We start from the raw sequence: 16241 nt of genomic DNA on the forward strand, positions 1-16241 counted from the left end.
TGTCATTAGTCAACACCCCTCCTCATTACAGAGATGCACATCACCAGATTTACTTAATTGGTAGTTGGCTCTTAAGCCTATGCAGCTTGGAGTAGGACAACATGTATAAAAAGTATCAAAGTGATCAAAATACGCATTTGCCTAATAATTCTGCACGCGGTATATACACCCAGACTAAAGGGAGGTAGTCACTGGGTCCTAAACACAGCCTCCTTATCTGGGCTGCTGTCTGCATTGCCAAATGTGGAGATATCCTGCAAACCACTGCAGAGCGACTGTCACCTCTGACACACCCGTGACAACTGGATGATACAAAGTTTCGTTCTCATAAAGGTGAAACCTCTTATGTTCGTGTCCGTGCTGAAAAAGTGGGGGAGGTATGTGAGGAGCTGCCCACATACTAAAGACTACGAGACTTTTCCATCACGGAGCTCCGTTTCCGTCGATATTATTATTGTGCTTTATTAGAGATTTGCTTGCTGTGTTTTTTTAATGTTCTGCTTGCTCATCAGTTTATGTACACTAATTTTACTTGTAAAGCGTGCAGCATTCCAGTAATCTCATCGGTATCTCAGAAGCCTTAAACCATTGTTCAAATAGTGTCTAGGCCCATTGTGTGAGTGTTCAAAGAAGATCCTGTGGAGTCGTCACCACAGGGAGTTTCAAATGCAAACCCAGGTGATGGGTTCGACCTGAGAAATTACCTCCACTAATGCACACTTAGCTTTGGTGGGGAGGGTGAGAGTGAGAGCAGTTCTGCCCATTCAGGGGGCTGATCCCAGTGAAGGAGAAAAGAAGCCACATGTTTAGGGCAGAGTTGGTGAAATGACATCAAAGGAATAGGATCAAGGCTGAGGACCTGGAAGGATGGATGGATGCATGGCATATGGAGTGTTGGAGATCAGTTACCGACTGGGCTGGATAAACATGCTACAGTTGTGGGATCTGTCGTTTGGATTTAAATTTTCTTTAAGGATTGTTGCTACTGGATACCTGTGCTTCCATCATTTTACCTGTCGTCTGGAGGATCGGGACTGTGACTACAGTCTATACTGGCACAAAAACAATGGAACTACCATCCTAGGAAGGGTATCTTGTGGACTAAGACAATTGTATTTTGGACATTTACCTGGAATTGCTGTATTACCATGGATGTGAGAAATAAAATATTGTGCATTGTTAACTTGCATAGGTGATTATTAAAACCCGCAATCTCAGATTTTTACAATACCATTGACTAAATATGAAAAATTTGGTCTTGAAGAAGTGTAATGCATAATTCTTGAGCTCACTACATATGACTATTACGTAGCCATCTCACTGTTAGTTTGGGCTATGATGGAGTGGGTGAGGCCATATGCACATGAATGACTTTGCTTCTTGTAAAAAAAAAAAAACATTTTTCATGTGTGCGCTGGCTCCAATTTTCATCTGATTTTGGTCAGTTTGTCTGTTTTTCTCGTATCTCATCCTCAGACTCTACTTTCTAGTCCGCTTATTGCAAAATCATGTAGAACTAACTAGTTCTTTCAGCCCTAAAGAGAAGAGACCCAAGTAGTCCTGAAAGATGGCTATTCATTTGTTTCTTTATGGCCTCCTTCAGCCATAAAAAGTGTTTTAGATCAGATTTTTCATCGGAGTTGGGTCCGTGTGTCAGTTTTCACCATCAGCGTTTCACCAGTTTTTCGCATATGAAAAACAAAAAAGTGGAAGTTTCTAAAGCTTCTCCTATCAAACAGTCCAAGAAGGATGGACCGCACATGTATGGCATTCGAGTGCTGTCTGAATTTTTTTCACAGACTCATACACTTGCATTGGCAAGATCAAAAATCAGACAATTCTCCGTCATTTTATGGAGACCACTCGGTCCTAAGGAAAAATTGGGCATGTGAACCTCCCCATAGACTATCATAAGTACGAGGGCTATCAGTATACACAAAAAACTGACCTGTAAATGAGGTCTTACTGAGAGAAAGCTATTTTTTATTTTCAACTGGATAATATGGTACCAAAACCTTTTTTTCTTCTTTCAGCCTTGTACAATGTAGTTACTTACCAACATTTGAACATTATTTCCTAGGGACACTTTGGCTCTAACAGGGTGTGGTTCATGCGTTTGTGGCTTGTTATGGTGCAACCTTTAAAAGAACACATTTTTGGGGAGGAGGGCAAGGGGATGTACACAGTCGCCAATAAATGGCGTGGGTGGGTTATACACAGCTCAGCATTCAGAGAACTGCTAGATCTGCAGCAGATAAAACAGGGATTTTATCAAAATAACAGCAAACAGCCCAGTAAGTAACACATCGCTGGAATCGGGGTCTCAGCCCCTACATCATATTGCTCTCAGATTATATAGCAAAACCTGGTGACATATTCCCTATAAAGTTTTAAAGCAAGGATACTGAATGAGAATTTTCCTTAAGGATATAGGGAAAGAAGAGCCCTGAGAGTAGTAGACAAAGTATTAGGTCAATAATAAAGGTGAGGAATAAAGTGTATGCTCACGTGGAAGAGTTGTGCTAACTGAGGCACAACTCTAGAATTGAGTAATTTCAGTAGGTGGTCTGAATTGTGGGCTGCAGACAATACGGTAAACAGTGGATGAATCTTTCCGTGGAGTTCCAACATCTCAAGGCAAGTATAAAAACCCCAATGGGTATAAAAACACCACGCATTTTGGATACACCTGAGGAAGGCTTGTTGTAGCTGAAATGCGTTGTGTATTTATACCCATTGGGGTCTTTATACTTATTATTTTTATAAACTATTGCTGTTGAACACATTTCTCGCACATTTTTTACCCTCATATTTCATTTTTTTTTATTATTTGTCTTTCAACAATTTTTTGGAATTTTCCATTTATCTTGTTGGGAGCGCCATTTTCTGGGATATTTTTATAAAAGGGGTTTCCCATGAACAAAATTTATTATTATTCAAAGATCTATTGATTAAAATTAAGTTCCACAATTGAATGTGTTTAAATAAAATGTCCCTATGCTGAGATAATGTTATAAATGGGCCCCTGCTGTGTACTGTGTAATGGCCGTGCCTGACCGTACAGGAACATAGTCTGATCATACCACATCTCCTGAGCAGGGGAAGAAGGAAAAGAGTATACAGACAGGACAGCAGGGGATCACAGCTGATTCTTTATTGAAGTAAAACATTGTATAAAAACAGGCAGGGGAATGTTTTACCTCACAAAAAGAATCAGCTGCGATCCCCTGCTGTAATGTCCGTATACTCTTTTGCTTCCTCCCCTGCCCAGGAGATGTGGTATGATCAGACCATGTCCCTGCACGGTCAGACACGGCCATTACACAGTACACAGCAGGGGCACATTTATAAGATTATCTCCGCACAGGAACATTTTATTTACACACATCCAATTGTGGAAATTATTATTATTCCAAGATCTATTGATTAAAATCAACTTTTGATTGTGGGAAAACCCCTTTAAATCAGGGATACTACCTTTGATCCTAGCTCCCATAATAATTCCAAACCCTGAAATTCAGACCATATCAGGGTCAGATACTGTTAAGGCCATACCCTGGCATATAACCAGTTGTCAGTTGTGTTACATGCAGCCTGGCCTGTAGTCGTCAGTCTGTGTAGCCCAGAAGCTAAGTGTGTAGCTTTCTACTGCTGCTGATAAAGGAATTAACCACTTCATTATTAATATAAACCAATTTATGGTAATTAAATATTGTACCCTGGTTACAGATGCATTCATTTTGCAGTTCCGCTCCGTACTCTCTACTTCTGAAATTATCTCCTCCTTGCTCGGTCACCCTTTTGTCCAATATAGATGGCACCTAAGCCCATAGTTTGGTGGCCGATGAAGAAATGTCAGTCAGCCTCCACCATTGCAGCTGCAATAGTTTCCCTTGCAACTATGGAGGCCGGATGACATTTCTGGCCACTTGCCCCTCCATCCTTTTGCTAGCTCTACTTCTCCTTATGTCTAGGAGACTTTAGAAGCAAGGAGTCATCTGGAAGCGCCTGAATATCTGTCCTAATAGAATTCCACCATGTCGCGTGTAGTCAGGAAGCCTTTCCAATAGCTTTTTTACCCCGTTTATACTGTAAGATATGTTTTCGGCATGAAATTAAAAAAAGTAAAGATGCAACTTCATAGTTTCAGCCTCCTCCTTTATTCAGTGAAACATATTTCTTTTTTTTTTTATTAAACCTGAAAGAGAAAACTCCAGTGAAGACGTGATAGGTCTGTAGCTTCATGCTCATTAATGTAGAGTCCAGCACAAGTCAAGTAAGGCCACTTTCCTCCAAAAAACGTATGGCATTGGGAATGCACACATCATACCACATAAGTCTGTGTTTCAATGGCTTGTGAGTCCAGAAAATGAACAACACACTTGTACAAACACTCACATTCAGAAATCTTTGGGTGCCTTCCATTTTCAGTAGTTTTCGGATGAGGGCTACCCCCACCAAAAAAAAAAAGTCAAAAAAACATTCCAATTGTCTGAAAAAGGCTCAAGGCAGATGAGGGCAACCTACATAATAAGTATATTCAACAATATGAATCCAGCATGGGATCATTGCGAGACAAGAGATGCTGGCGGATAACTAACATGCGGGACGGACATCCTTTTGCTTCTAGATAACACAGCTTTGCTCCACACAAACGTTTAATAAAATTTTGCCCAGTTTACATTGTGCTTTTTTTTGGAAACAGCAAAATTCAGCATAGTTTCCGAGGAAGATCCACAAATCAGAGCCATTTCCTGCCAAGTTAATTGTCTAACCTATGCTGGGTTTAAATATTAGGGAAATGGAATAGCTGGTTTTAGAAGATGCTCAAGGTAACAGGACTTCTGCATTCATAGGACATGAGGAGCTTGCAATGAGAGTTATTATTACAGGACATAACCACCTTTCCAGTCGGTGATTAGACTCTGTTTTCTCCGCCACTCGGTGCTGCTGGAGTTACGCGCTTCAGCATACTTATGTGCTCCCTTCCTGGAGGTATCAAAGGAGATGCGCTATCATCATCATGATCCTAAGATGCATGTTACTTTTCTCTTCCTCAAAAATGGAAAAGATTCAACAGATGATGTATAGGCAAAAAAGACCCTTCCATCCATTATGCATCATTGCTATAGTACATACGGCTGACTCTTGAGACTTCAATCGCATGGACAAGTGGCGCACCCTGTGCTCCTTCCTATATGCACACAGTTTATAGACCACTATACCAGCGGGGCTCACTGCTGAGACAGAATAGCGCTTCGGTTAGCTTTCATTTTCTCCAGTCGTTTGATCAAATGGCTATTGCCTACTTCAAGCTCCTCTATTTTATCCAAGGCTGCACGAAGCTGCAAAGAAGAGAAACAGGCTAAATTAATCTCAGACCACAGATATGGCAGAAATCATTGAATTAAATTACTACTACAGCTATAAGCAAGAATACTCTTAAGAATAGAAAAGAATAAAACAAAACCCTCATAAAAAGCTGAGCAGCTGCAATACCACTAAATCTGCAGACAGGTGTGGTGCAATGTTTCAAAGAACAAAGCCTAATTTTTCTAACACCTGTCAACCTCTATGACTAGATCAAAGGCTGTTCTTCCCGCAAAACCAAGAAGGCAGTCAGGTGGATATACTGGTCCCATGACTGACGGCATTAACGCATTTGGAGTTCAGTTTGTCTTTGGTATCCGCACAGCAAAGATCTACTGACCCAAGGTTGGAGACCGCCACAATGGGCGATTTCTTAAACATAGTCCATGTCTTAAGAGATGTGCAGTGAATCTGATAGCCAACTACCCTCTGTGCGGGGACATTATTCTATCCCAGTTAGTCCTAGTGCAGCCCACTTTAGGACTATGATGTGAGGCAAAATGGTAATTTATCACCTTAGGGTTCGTCCAGTTCTGTAAGGTATCTTCTTTTGAGAGAGAAAAAATATTATATGCAGCTTGGTTATTTTCATCAAATATGATGGAATCGGTGACTCAGACGGGGAACACAGCCTTATACTATTAATAGGAAAAAATAAGGTATAATACATGTATTTATGCAGACGCAACCAGTGTTCACCTCTCGCTGTAATCTTCTTTTTTCAGCTTTTAATTCATCCTCTACTTTTTCAGCATTTTCTGCTGAAGACTTATACCGGGTTAGTTGACTCTCAAGTCGAATAATCTAAAAGGGTGAGAGAGTCAAAAAACAATTACACTAAGGGCTCATTCAGACATCAATGAAAAACACTCCTACTTTCATTAGTAATTCTGTTGAGAGCTTCTTCTGAATTTCATCAATATTTGTCTGATGAGTTATTCTTGGGCATCATTCAGACGTTCATTTTTCCACGTACGAGAAAAACAGACAGTTTTAGAGTTTGGCCTGAGTTTAATCAATTTTTTTCAGATGACGAAAAAAAAAAAGGTTTCTTCAGTTTCTCCTATCTAGCAGTCCCTGAAAAATGGGCAATACATGGATGGCATCTGATTTTTTTTCACGGACCTATAGACTTGCATTGCCCATTTTGATCCCATACTCAGATCAATATCTAACATGCCTCCGCAGACTATACTAGGTTTGAGTTCTATCCATGAAAAACATGCATACAACTCATATGTGAAAAATGGACGTCTGAATGTGCCCTTAAACAAGCTTTTTGCGCCTGCAGAAAAATCTGGCCTCTGTTGCTTCAGTATATGAAACCTGGGTTATCACAGGTTATGGCCAAGGGAAGCTCCGGCCAGGCATACATTTCCTTTGCAAGAGCCATGTAGTATTATAAGATTGGCCACATTTTCTAGATCAAGTTTACCATACATTTCTGGGAGATGCACTCCATCAAATCCTTACGTCAAACTAATTAAAGATCACAGGGTCAAGTTAAACTCTCTGGAAGGTTTTGATACATGATTAAGCAAAAAAAAAGTATAGCTCAATTACTGGGGAATACAGAACTAAAGTGATTACCTCTTGTTCAATTCTATAAGTATGCATAGTTAGGCCATGAATGTAACATACTAACAAATGCTACAAAATTTAGTGTCAGATATTGTAGATAAAGTCAGCTCTTACAGTCATGGCCGAAAGTGTTGGCACCCTTGAAATTGTTCCAGAAAATTATTGTAATTACATGTTTTGTTATACACATGTTTATTTCCTTCGTGTGTATTGGAACAGCACAAAGAGGAAAAAAAAGGCAAATTGGACATTATTTCACACAAAACCCCAAAAATTTGCTAGACAAAATTGTTGGCACCCTCAACTTAATATATGATTGCTCACCCTTTGGAATAAATAATTGCAATTAAATCGCTTCCTATAACCATCCACAAGCTTCTTACACCTCTTAACTGGAATTTTGGACCACTCTTCTTTTTCAAACTGCTCCAGGTCTCTCATATTTTAAGGCGCCTTCTCCCAACACCAATGATCTCTCCACACAAATAAATAAACATGTGTATAACAAAACATGTGTAATTGCAATAATTTTCTGGGAGAAATACTTTGTTTCTGGAACAATTTCAAAGGTGCCAACACTTTCCGCCATGACTGTATCTATGATTTCAGTTTTCTATAAACATCTTTTTTCTGAATTCACATAAAAAATCTCCATCCCAACTAAGGAGTAAATGGAAAGGCGATATGTGACCTAAAGAACCCGATCAATGGATGAAGATGTTACAAATGTTTCTGAGGTCAGACAGAGAAGCACAACATGTTAAATAAAAATCTTCACCAAGATGTGATACAAATTAATGCAACTACCTCTGATGAACATTCTTTAACCATCAACTCCTTGCATCTGCTCATTATCTGAATATACCTATTTGTACAGTACTATGATGCTTTTTACCATCTTCTGGATACGCTCACTTAATTGTAAAAAATTTGGGAGAAGCATAAAGAGGGAAGAGAGATTGTTGGGGTAAAGGGACAATTTTTCTTTTGTTTGTACAACGTGAGTGGAAAAACCTAAAAAATTACGTATGTTAAAGGTCATGTCTTCTTTGACAGCAGAGTTAGAGACATAGACCGTACAACCACGTTTCATGCAGTCGGTGTAATAACTCACGTTCTGTTCCAGGGCGGTTATCTCCTGGGTGGATTTGGTGAGTTTAAACTTGAGATCATTGATTTGTCTATTGGCATCTCCTAAAAAAAATAAGAAATAAAGGCTCTAACAGAAAGTAGGCAGGAATACAGACTTCAGGTATGAAAGAAAAATTAGAGAACTATTTTATATAGCTTATATTTGTACATAAAATCAGTTGTGAACCTGTCCAACTAATGAATGCTAAGTAACCTGACCCTCTGCCAGTTGCCCTCCTTGTGAAAATCATTTAGACATCGAAACAAACTCGTACTATATTAACTCTGCAGCCAGCGTCATCTAAAATTTTACGAGGCCCTTTAAATTCCTCCAAAATTATCCTTTTTTTGGGTGTTCTCTTACTGATATACATACGGTATATTATTTGCAATGTAAGGGTCTTTTCCTTTCAATAACTAACATTGCAAGATTACATAAGGGTCTTGTCTTATCTAACAGGTTAAAATACATAATTTAGCGCTTCCACTACATGCACCCAATGACATGGCCTCCCATGTAATGCAAAGCTACAGTTAGCTTTATTGGTCAGGATCACCACCGAAGGACCAGACATTCAGAACGGTAAAAATCTTAATGTTTAAAGGAAAATTTCCAGAGAAACCGCTTAAGAAATTTGATTGGACACCTTCAATAGGGAACCAATGTTAGATTGGTAAGGCATACTCTTTAAATGTAAAGGTTATATTTCTGTTAAAGAAAATAATTGAAAGGTTGTATGTAAAAATGTGACCATATAACAGCTCTATAGTACAAAGCCATATTCATCAGGTTCATCCATGTGAAATTGGAGGCTTTTAAGAGAAGTGTAGGAGTTCCGTAGAAATTTTTGGGTAGAATATTATGACTCCACACCATTCAGGGGTTGTATATGAGTCCAAAGCTCATATTTTTCAAGTTCAAATATAGTCATTTTGGGAAAGTGTTCTTGCCTTCCCATCAGGTTAACAGATTTTTGTACAACATGGACTTGCGCAAAAAAATTGTGACTTTAGGCAGTTTCATTGAATGCATGACGAGACGTGGTGTATCTTACACCAGAAACATTACTGATTGGAATAAGATTTGTGGTGAACCACTCCTCACCCCATTCATTAAGAGACATGTTCCTCTTAATGAATCAGGTGCCTCGTCTTCCAACCCGCAGCCTCATCAAGATTGGCCTGAAAAATGCCAACCTTGATATATTGGAGCCTAGTTTTTTGGCATCATGTACTAATATCTCAAGGAGGTGTGAAAATCCCCGCTCTCATCTAAAAACTTAAATATGGCTATATGTACACATCTTTTTCAGGTGTATTCTGCCTTGAACCAACCTGAAAAAGCAATGCAAAACCACGGCTAAAAATGAACATGGTGCACAGCAGTGTAAAAATGACACTGCTGTGCACTGGTTTATTTTTTTGTTACTTGTTGTAACTTTAACCACTTAAGGGTTGGGAACCCGAGAAGAGGTTAAAAAAATGTAACCTACTCATTCATTAGGTGGTTTCTGCTAGGAAGTCGCTTGGACACTACAGTGTACGAAGAAGAGAAAAGATGCTGGCTGCAAAAAAGGACGGCAAAGCTGCCAGCGAAGCAGTCAGGAAAAAGACCATTGATGTTTTCCTAAAAACGCTTTGCCTGGAAAAACTTAGGTTGAAGAACCCATGGGAACATATGCTATCACCAGTGTAAGAAAAAGTCTTGAATTTCGGATCTTGTATTGGATTTTTTTCCCCCAAAGTAAAGATTTTAAGAGGACCCATCACTAGCAATAAACTTAGTTTTTTTCACTGCTGTTCTCCTAAAAATTCAGTTATTTTTTTGTTCCTGCACCTCTTTATTTCTCAGGTGATTCGTCCTTGAACAGAAATGTAGTCTTTTTAGCCAAGTGGTCAGGGTCCTCAAAAAGACTTCCATAAAGAAGATTTAAGGATCACACCCACTTGACAAAAAAAGACTAAAGGGCCGATTCCTCAAACAGTTTTCATTAGCACTCTGGCGGAAAACGGTTTGTAATGTGGCAATGAAGAGGAACTTATTGGAGCAGGAATAAATTAAAAACTGCACCAGATTCAGGAGAACAGCAGCATTTAAACCAGGTAAAAAAAAAACTGCATTTTTATGGCAAGAGACAGGTCCTCTTTAATACCTCATCTAATATCAGGTCATAAACATACACAGACATAGAAGTGAATTAAGATTAGCACGTTTTAAAACAAACCTGTCAAAAATGTTTCCTGGAGTGATGGCGTCACTGTGTCCCTGGATCTGTAGAGCTGTGTACATCTATACATGTCTACAACAATGGGAGCAGGAATATATACAGTAATTTGAATGTTAACATAATGTCCAGTGCTGTAACTGGGGCATGGTGAAGACCTGTCATAAATCAACCTACGGTCTGACGGTTGTAAGAAAGCCATAAGCAAGTGAAATTACAATTAGTTAATTTTGAACTGTAGGTTTAAAGTGAATGCTGATGACACCAATATTCAAGAGGCGCTGTGGAGGTAAAGAAAGCACACAACAATAGGGTGACCCTATTAGAGGAAAAAATATATCCATGAAATGGTACTGCGCACCTAGAGGGATAAGGGGTATCCCACTTAAAGTCACAGTCGCTGCTGTCACATGGCTGGGGGGGGGGATCCCCCAGATAAAGTGTTTTTTTTACCCTACCGGTGAATTTAAGAGTAGGCTGCGTGGCTGGAGAAACAGTTCTTGCTGCTATAATTGTAGAAACAGGTTTTTTTTTATATATAATACATTTCAACACCGACCTGGAGTCTTTCAAGATCAAAAAAACCGACCGCAACCTGTCTTTTTTTTTTTTTTTTTTTTAAGTTTTTAAGTTGAAAAAAAAAAAACAAAAAAACACGTCAATCCAGTGTCGAAATGCGTTGTTATATGAAAAACCTCTTTCTACAATTATAGCAGCAAGAACTGTTTCTCCAGCCTACTCTTAAAGTGTTTCTTTACCCTACTCATGACCCCAATATGTTTCTTTTGCCATGTTCCGCCATTGGTCCTTCCTCAGCCCTATCAGCAATATTGTCAGATATCTCCTGGGTGCTGCATCCACATCACTGTACTATGAAGGGATTGTGGAAAAAATAACCATGTAATTTGTGCATAAAGGCAAATGTGGCTAAACATTATTAATGCATCATTCACTTGACTGAATGTACATTAGATTTTGGGCAGGAGCCATGTGTATTGAAGTGACCTCACCCAATGTTTTCTTGATCGTACAGGACAGGATATCATCCATAAATATTTGAAGGCTGAAGATCCACATAGCCATCAGATATAAGATGGCCAAACATGCCGACTTCGGCAGGAGACACTAACCATCCAATGTATATGGGGGCCTCTGGACTCTCTCAATAGACAATATAGGTGGTAGAGAGGAGGATCAGGCTTGTTGAATTTTAACACCTGATCCTTTTGTTCTCCATGGAGAACAGCAGCCAGTAGAGAGATTTGGCAGCAGCTTACTGCACTCTTCTCATTGAAACATGTGAATACTTGGCCAAACTAAGTGTACTTCAGCATGGAGAAGTGGGAAGAGAAAGCTGCTGGCCAAACAAGCGCTCATCAATACTCGCCTAAGTTGTATGTATGGGCACCTTAACGTCTGGGAAACACGGATCTGACCAGGCCAGGTATTATGATCCAAGCACTGTTATATATCTCTAGCTCCATATAATTAAACTCCTCTCTGATATATTTGCTTGCTTCCTTTGAATTATCATAGCACACACACATATAGTTGGATAAAGCGATGAACATGTCCTCATAGTCATGCAGATACTTAGTCAGTGAGTTAACTTTCTTCACAATGAATACACAATTGATCAGATATCCTGGTACTCCATTTTTATAGACAAGGTAGGTTAAACCCTGCTCACTTTGCACATCAGTGCCATTCTCCATATTTTCATTGTCTGGATTCTCCGGACTTTGGTTCCTGGAGCTTTTCTCTCCCAGCTGGCCTTTCAGCTTCTTAATCTGAGACAAGATAATATTTGGGATTGGCATATAAGTACATAACTGTGCACAATATCCAAAAGATCACAAAAAATAAGCACCCAGAACAAAACCAGCAAAGTGGCCACACAATGCATTGACTACAGTCATACCGGAGGCCTACTGCTTATTGAGTATGTACATTGCATTACTACGTAATAATTATTTGGAACTTGCAGCCTCAAGTAGACCGAAACACCACCTGCTGTGAAACCAGCCCCAACATATCAGTAGTGTAAATGACCATGACGCTTGTAAACTTCAGGGCTATTTACATTTACACGATTATCAGCCTGTGTAAAGAGCCCGCTAATTAATGGACGGACAAGCAAAATGCTCGTTCGTCAGGTGAAGTGATTTTTAAGCTAGTTTAAAATTCATGGTTCTAAGCAGCACATTGTACTGGAGATCTGCAACATTTATCTAAAAGCATGAACTACCGTGATAAATTTGGTGCATTTGAAGGTGGTCTAATCTAAGTTTGTAATGTCTAAAAGTTATGGCTTAAAATAGGAAACCAAGTGAGGCTGGATTCACACATCCGTGTAACTTGGACCCAAATGCATAGACTTTTTGCAGATCTCCTGACCCAAACTCAATATCCTTGAGGCTGTAGAGTTCGGGTCAGGAGACCCGTGGCCAGTCAGTGCATTACCAAAACACGGAGGCGTCTATCCAGCCATATTGTATTTGTGCTAAGTTTTTGTATGCAAGTTATTTGTACTATTTTCTCAATACAATAATGTTTTATTCCAATTGTAAGCCATTGTCAGCGTTTGCCAACACTGGCCTTTAGCGCTGTGTATCTGGGCGATTCACCAAAAGTAGTGCAGCAGAAAAATGAAAGTATAACTTGTAGGAACTAAAGTTTGGTTTCTGTCTTGATAAGATAAATGCAATTCAACATCTCCTAGGCACTAGTTTTAATAAACATGTTCAGAACTATTGGTAGGAAAGTGGAACAACCACCAATCAAATCACTTGTAAGCACTGATCAATTAAACTTTCAGCTGTAAGCAGTTGTACAATATCATGCAATTGCCAAAAAATTAGCTTAAGAGTTTAAAGCTAGGTTCATATTAACGTCTGGGCAATATTTCATTTTTTGTGCCTTCATTTTCTTCTTCCAAGATCCATAACATTATACTTCTGTCAACATTGCTATACAGCTATACAAGGGCTTGTTTTTTTTGCTGGATGAGGTGTAGTTTTGAATGTCATACATTTTACCATACAAAGTATTAAATAAATGAGAAAAAAAAACTCCAAATGGGATGAAAATGATGAAACAAAAGTGCAATTCTACCATTTTTTTTTTACAGTGTTCATTGTGCGATAAAAATGACCTGGAAACATGATCCTCTAGGTCAATTGACTTACAATAAAAAAAAATAATAATAATAGTCAGGTTTGGTACTAAGTGGTGTAAAAAAAAAAAAAAAAAAAGAAATTGGTTTTGTAATTTCCCGAGACCTGTAAAGTTTTTTCATTTTCCCTCTGTGGAGCTATAGGAGTCTTTATTGATACAACGTTTTGATCTTTTCTTATTGTTTTTTTTTTTGGAAGGAAGTATGGTGGCCCAAAAAAAATGAAATTCAGGAGTTTTGATTTATTTTTCTCTTTACGGTGGTTACTTAAGGGCTAAGTAATTTTATATTTTGATAGACCTGACTCTTACTGATGCGGCAATACCAGATGTTTAATTTTTAAAATGTATTTTTAATGGAGGAAAAAGTGGGCGATTTGAATTTTAGCATTTTTTCTTATATTTTAAAAAAAACGTACTCATTCTTTTTTTATTCCCACGGGGGACTTGAACCTGCAATTATCTGATACCTCAGTATTGCACTATATAGTGAAAATCTTGGGTCTCCTAGGAGTACCAAAATGGCTGCGATGGGGGCCTTCAGCAGACTACCTGTCTGGCAGGATAACCCATTGGCACCATGACCGCTTTGTGGTGGGCCGATGAAGGTTGATGCGTGCAAACACCGGCGCGCGTTCCATTTACATGCTGCTTTTAGAGATTGATAGCTGAATGTAAATGGTTAATAAGTGCCCGTGGCTGTTTGACACAGATTCCAGCTATTTAATTTAGCCAGCAACTGCCTCATATGGAACCGACTCCACTCCTGAGCCTGCTCTACATGACCCCAGCTTCATGACTGTTAAAGGGTTAATACAGTGCTCTCTGTTGAGCACTACATCGGGGTTCCTGTCAAAGCCAAAAGACTATATTGGACAGGCACACTGATGGAGCCATTTACTTGCATGACGCAAAACCCCATTTTTGTACATGTCTGAAAAAGACAAATACTGCCATGATGGAGGGCAGACAGTATCCACAGTGACTTGCTGCATTGAGGCTATGTCAGGGTCCAGACAAATTCAGTTTTTCTGGGATTCTGACAAAGTTAGACATAGTGCTCAACTGCGCACTGTATTCATGGGGACCTTACCTAAAATAAACAAGGTGTTAAATAATCTAAAATTCTAAGGATAACATATTACCCCAAGTTTCAGCAAGCTGGACCTGAGACAAACAGGAAATTTCTCTGTTGTAAACTTTTCTAAACAAACCAAAGCTAAACACATATCAGCACCTTCCATTACCTGCTCCAGGAAGGATTCCCTCTCATCCATCAGCTTCTTCAGCCTGATCTCTTTAAGAAGAAAGTTTAGAAAATGAGTCAAAGACAGAAGTGAATGAGTTCAGATGACAGAAAGAAGGAAATGTTGAGAAAAGTGAATAAAGACAGTATCTAAATAATTAAAGGGGTTTTCCAGGACTTCCTTCGGATCGGTTATCAATATGGGTTGTCTGACTTCTAGGAACCCCACTAATTAGCTGACTGAGAAAGAGGACTCCGGTGAGGGTGCTCGCTCTCCATTGTTTAACTTCATGATCAGTGCTATGCAGCTCAGTCCCGTTTAAGCGAATAGGACCGTACGGTAATAATAGCCACATCTGCTACAAAATGTAAGGAGCTCTCTCCACTAAACATTAGCGTGCCACAGACACTCCAGCTGAAAGACCGGTGGGAAGTGTCAGGAGTTAAGCTGCATTGACACTGGTAGATAATCCATCAGATTCTAATGGTAATGACCCATAGTTCTCAATAATTGTGTAACGTGAATGGGTTCAGCGACTTAACATTGTGCCCAAAAACGCTTGTTCATCGTGCATAAGATTGTTCAGATGAGCAAAAAAATTCTCATTCAGCTTTCGAAAATTGTGTAACGTGAGCGGAAAATTCAATGATCTGACCAACAAAAAAGAGTGAAAATTGAAGTCCTAAATCGGGTTGATAGTGTTCCAATGCAATACGTAATTCAGGAGCATTGGAACAAATACATATCTGTGATTATCAAAACTTTTGTCTCGCCACTTCAATTACATTTTCTGTGTACAGGATCAGCAAAAATGTTTCTATAATACTTCATGAATGAACGTATTCGATATAAATAGAATCACTGATGGGATTTGAACGTTGAACCCAACTGTACTTCAGATTGTCATTTATCTGCGTGAACACAGGGCACGAGGTTCTGTGTTCCAATGTCACGGTCGCTATTCAATAGTGATGAGCGAGTATGTTCTATTAACCCTTTCGCTGAGTATGCTCGGGCCGAGCCTTGAGTATTTACAGCTGCTTGGTGATAAGGTTAAATCGCTCCCGTGTGCATGATTTGCAACTGTTTGACAGTTTTAATACATGTGAGGAATGTCTATTTCTTACACATTCCTCACATGTAATAAAGCTGTCAAACAGTTGCAAATCATGCACACGGGAGCGATTCAACCATATCACCGAGCAGCTGTAAATACTCGAGGCTCGGCCCGAGCATACTCGGACAGAACATACTCGCTCAACCCTACTATTCAACCATTTCATTAACGATTCTATTCCTGTATAAAGATTTGTCTGACATTGTTTGCTTGTCGTGAGTTACAATCGAGTTGCTCATTGTTTAAACGATTATCTGCTCGTGTAGATGAACCCTTAGTATTCTACTGATCGGATATTGATAACCTGTGCAAAACAAAAGCCTTCCAAGACCAGGGAAACCCCCCTAAAATATTATATACAATACACACACACCTCATGCCAATAAACCTTCATGC

At 39.2% G+C, this 16241-nt stretch overlaps 1 protein-coding gene across 2 annotated transcripts in view; it reads right to left on the bottom strand.

The window, feature by feature from the left end:
- Window positions 1-4153: 4153 nt before the first annotated feature.
- The window catches only part of LRRFIP1 (LRR binding FLII interacting protein 1), a 119492-nt gene continuing 107404 nt past the window's right edge, over window positions 4154-16241 (bottom strand). Inside the window, exons 22-27 of one of the 2 annotated variants that reach the window (XM_073646676.1) lie at window positions 14729-14778; window positions 11998-12097; window positions 10308-10382; window positions 8066-8145; window positions 6070-6174; window positions 4154-5345 (exon numbers count right to left, since the gene is read on the bottom strand). In XM_073646676.1, coding sequence (XP_073502777.1) covers window positions 5235-5345; window positions 6070-6174; window positions 8066-8145; window positions 10308-10382; window positions 11998-12097; window positions 14729-14778 — 521 coding nt within the window. In that variant the 3' untranslated portion in view covers window positions 4154-5234. The remainder of the gene's footprint in view (window positions 5346-6069; window positions 6175-8065; window positions 8146-10307; window positions 10383-11997; window positions 12098-14728; window positions 14779-16241) is intronic. The other variant, XM_073646677.1, reaches the window with a different exon arrangement.

Source organism: Phyllobates terribilis, unplaced genomic scaffold (assembly GCF_046119375.1).
Source record: "Phyllobates terribilis strain yellow unplaced genomic scaffold, ASM4611937v1 Scaffold_9__5_contigs__length_417890890, whole genome shotgun sequence".
Taxonomy (NCBI): Eukaryota; Metazoa; Chordata; class Amphibia; order Anura; family Dendrobatidae; genus Phyllobates; species Phyllobates terribilis.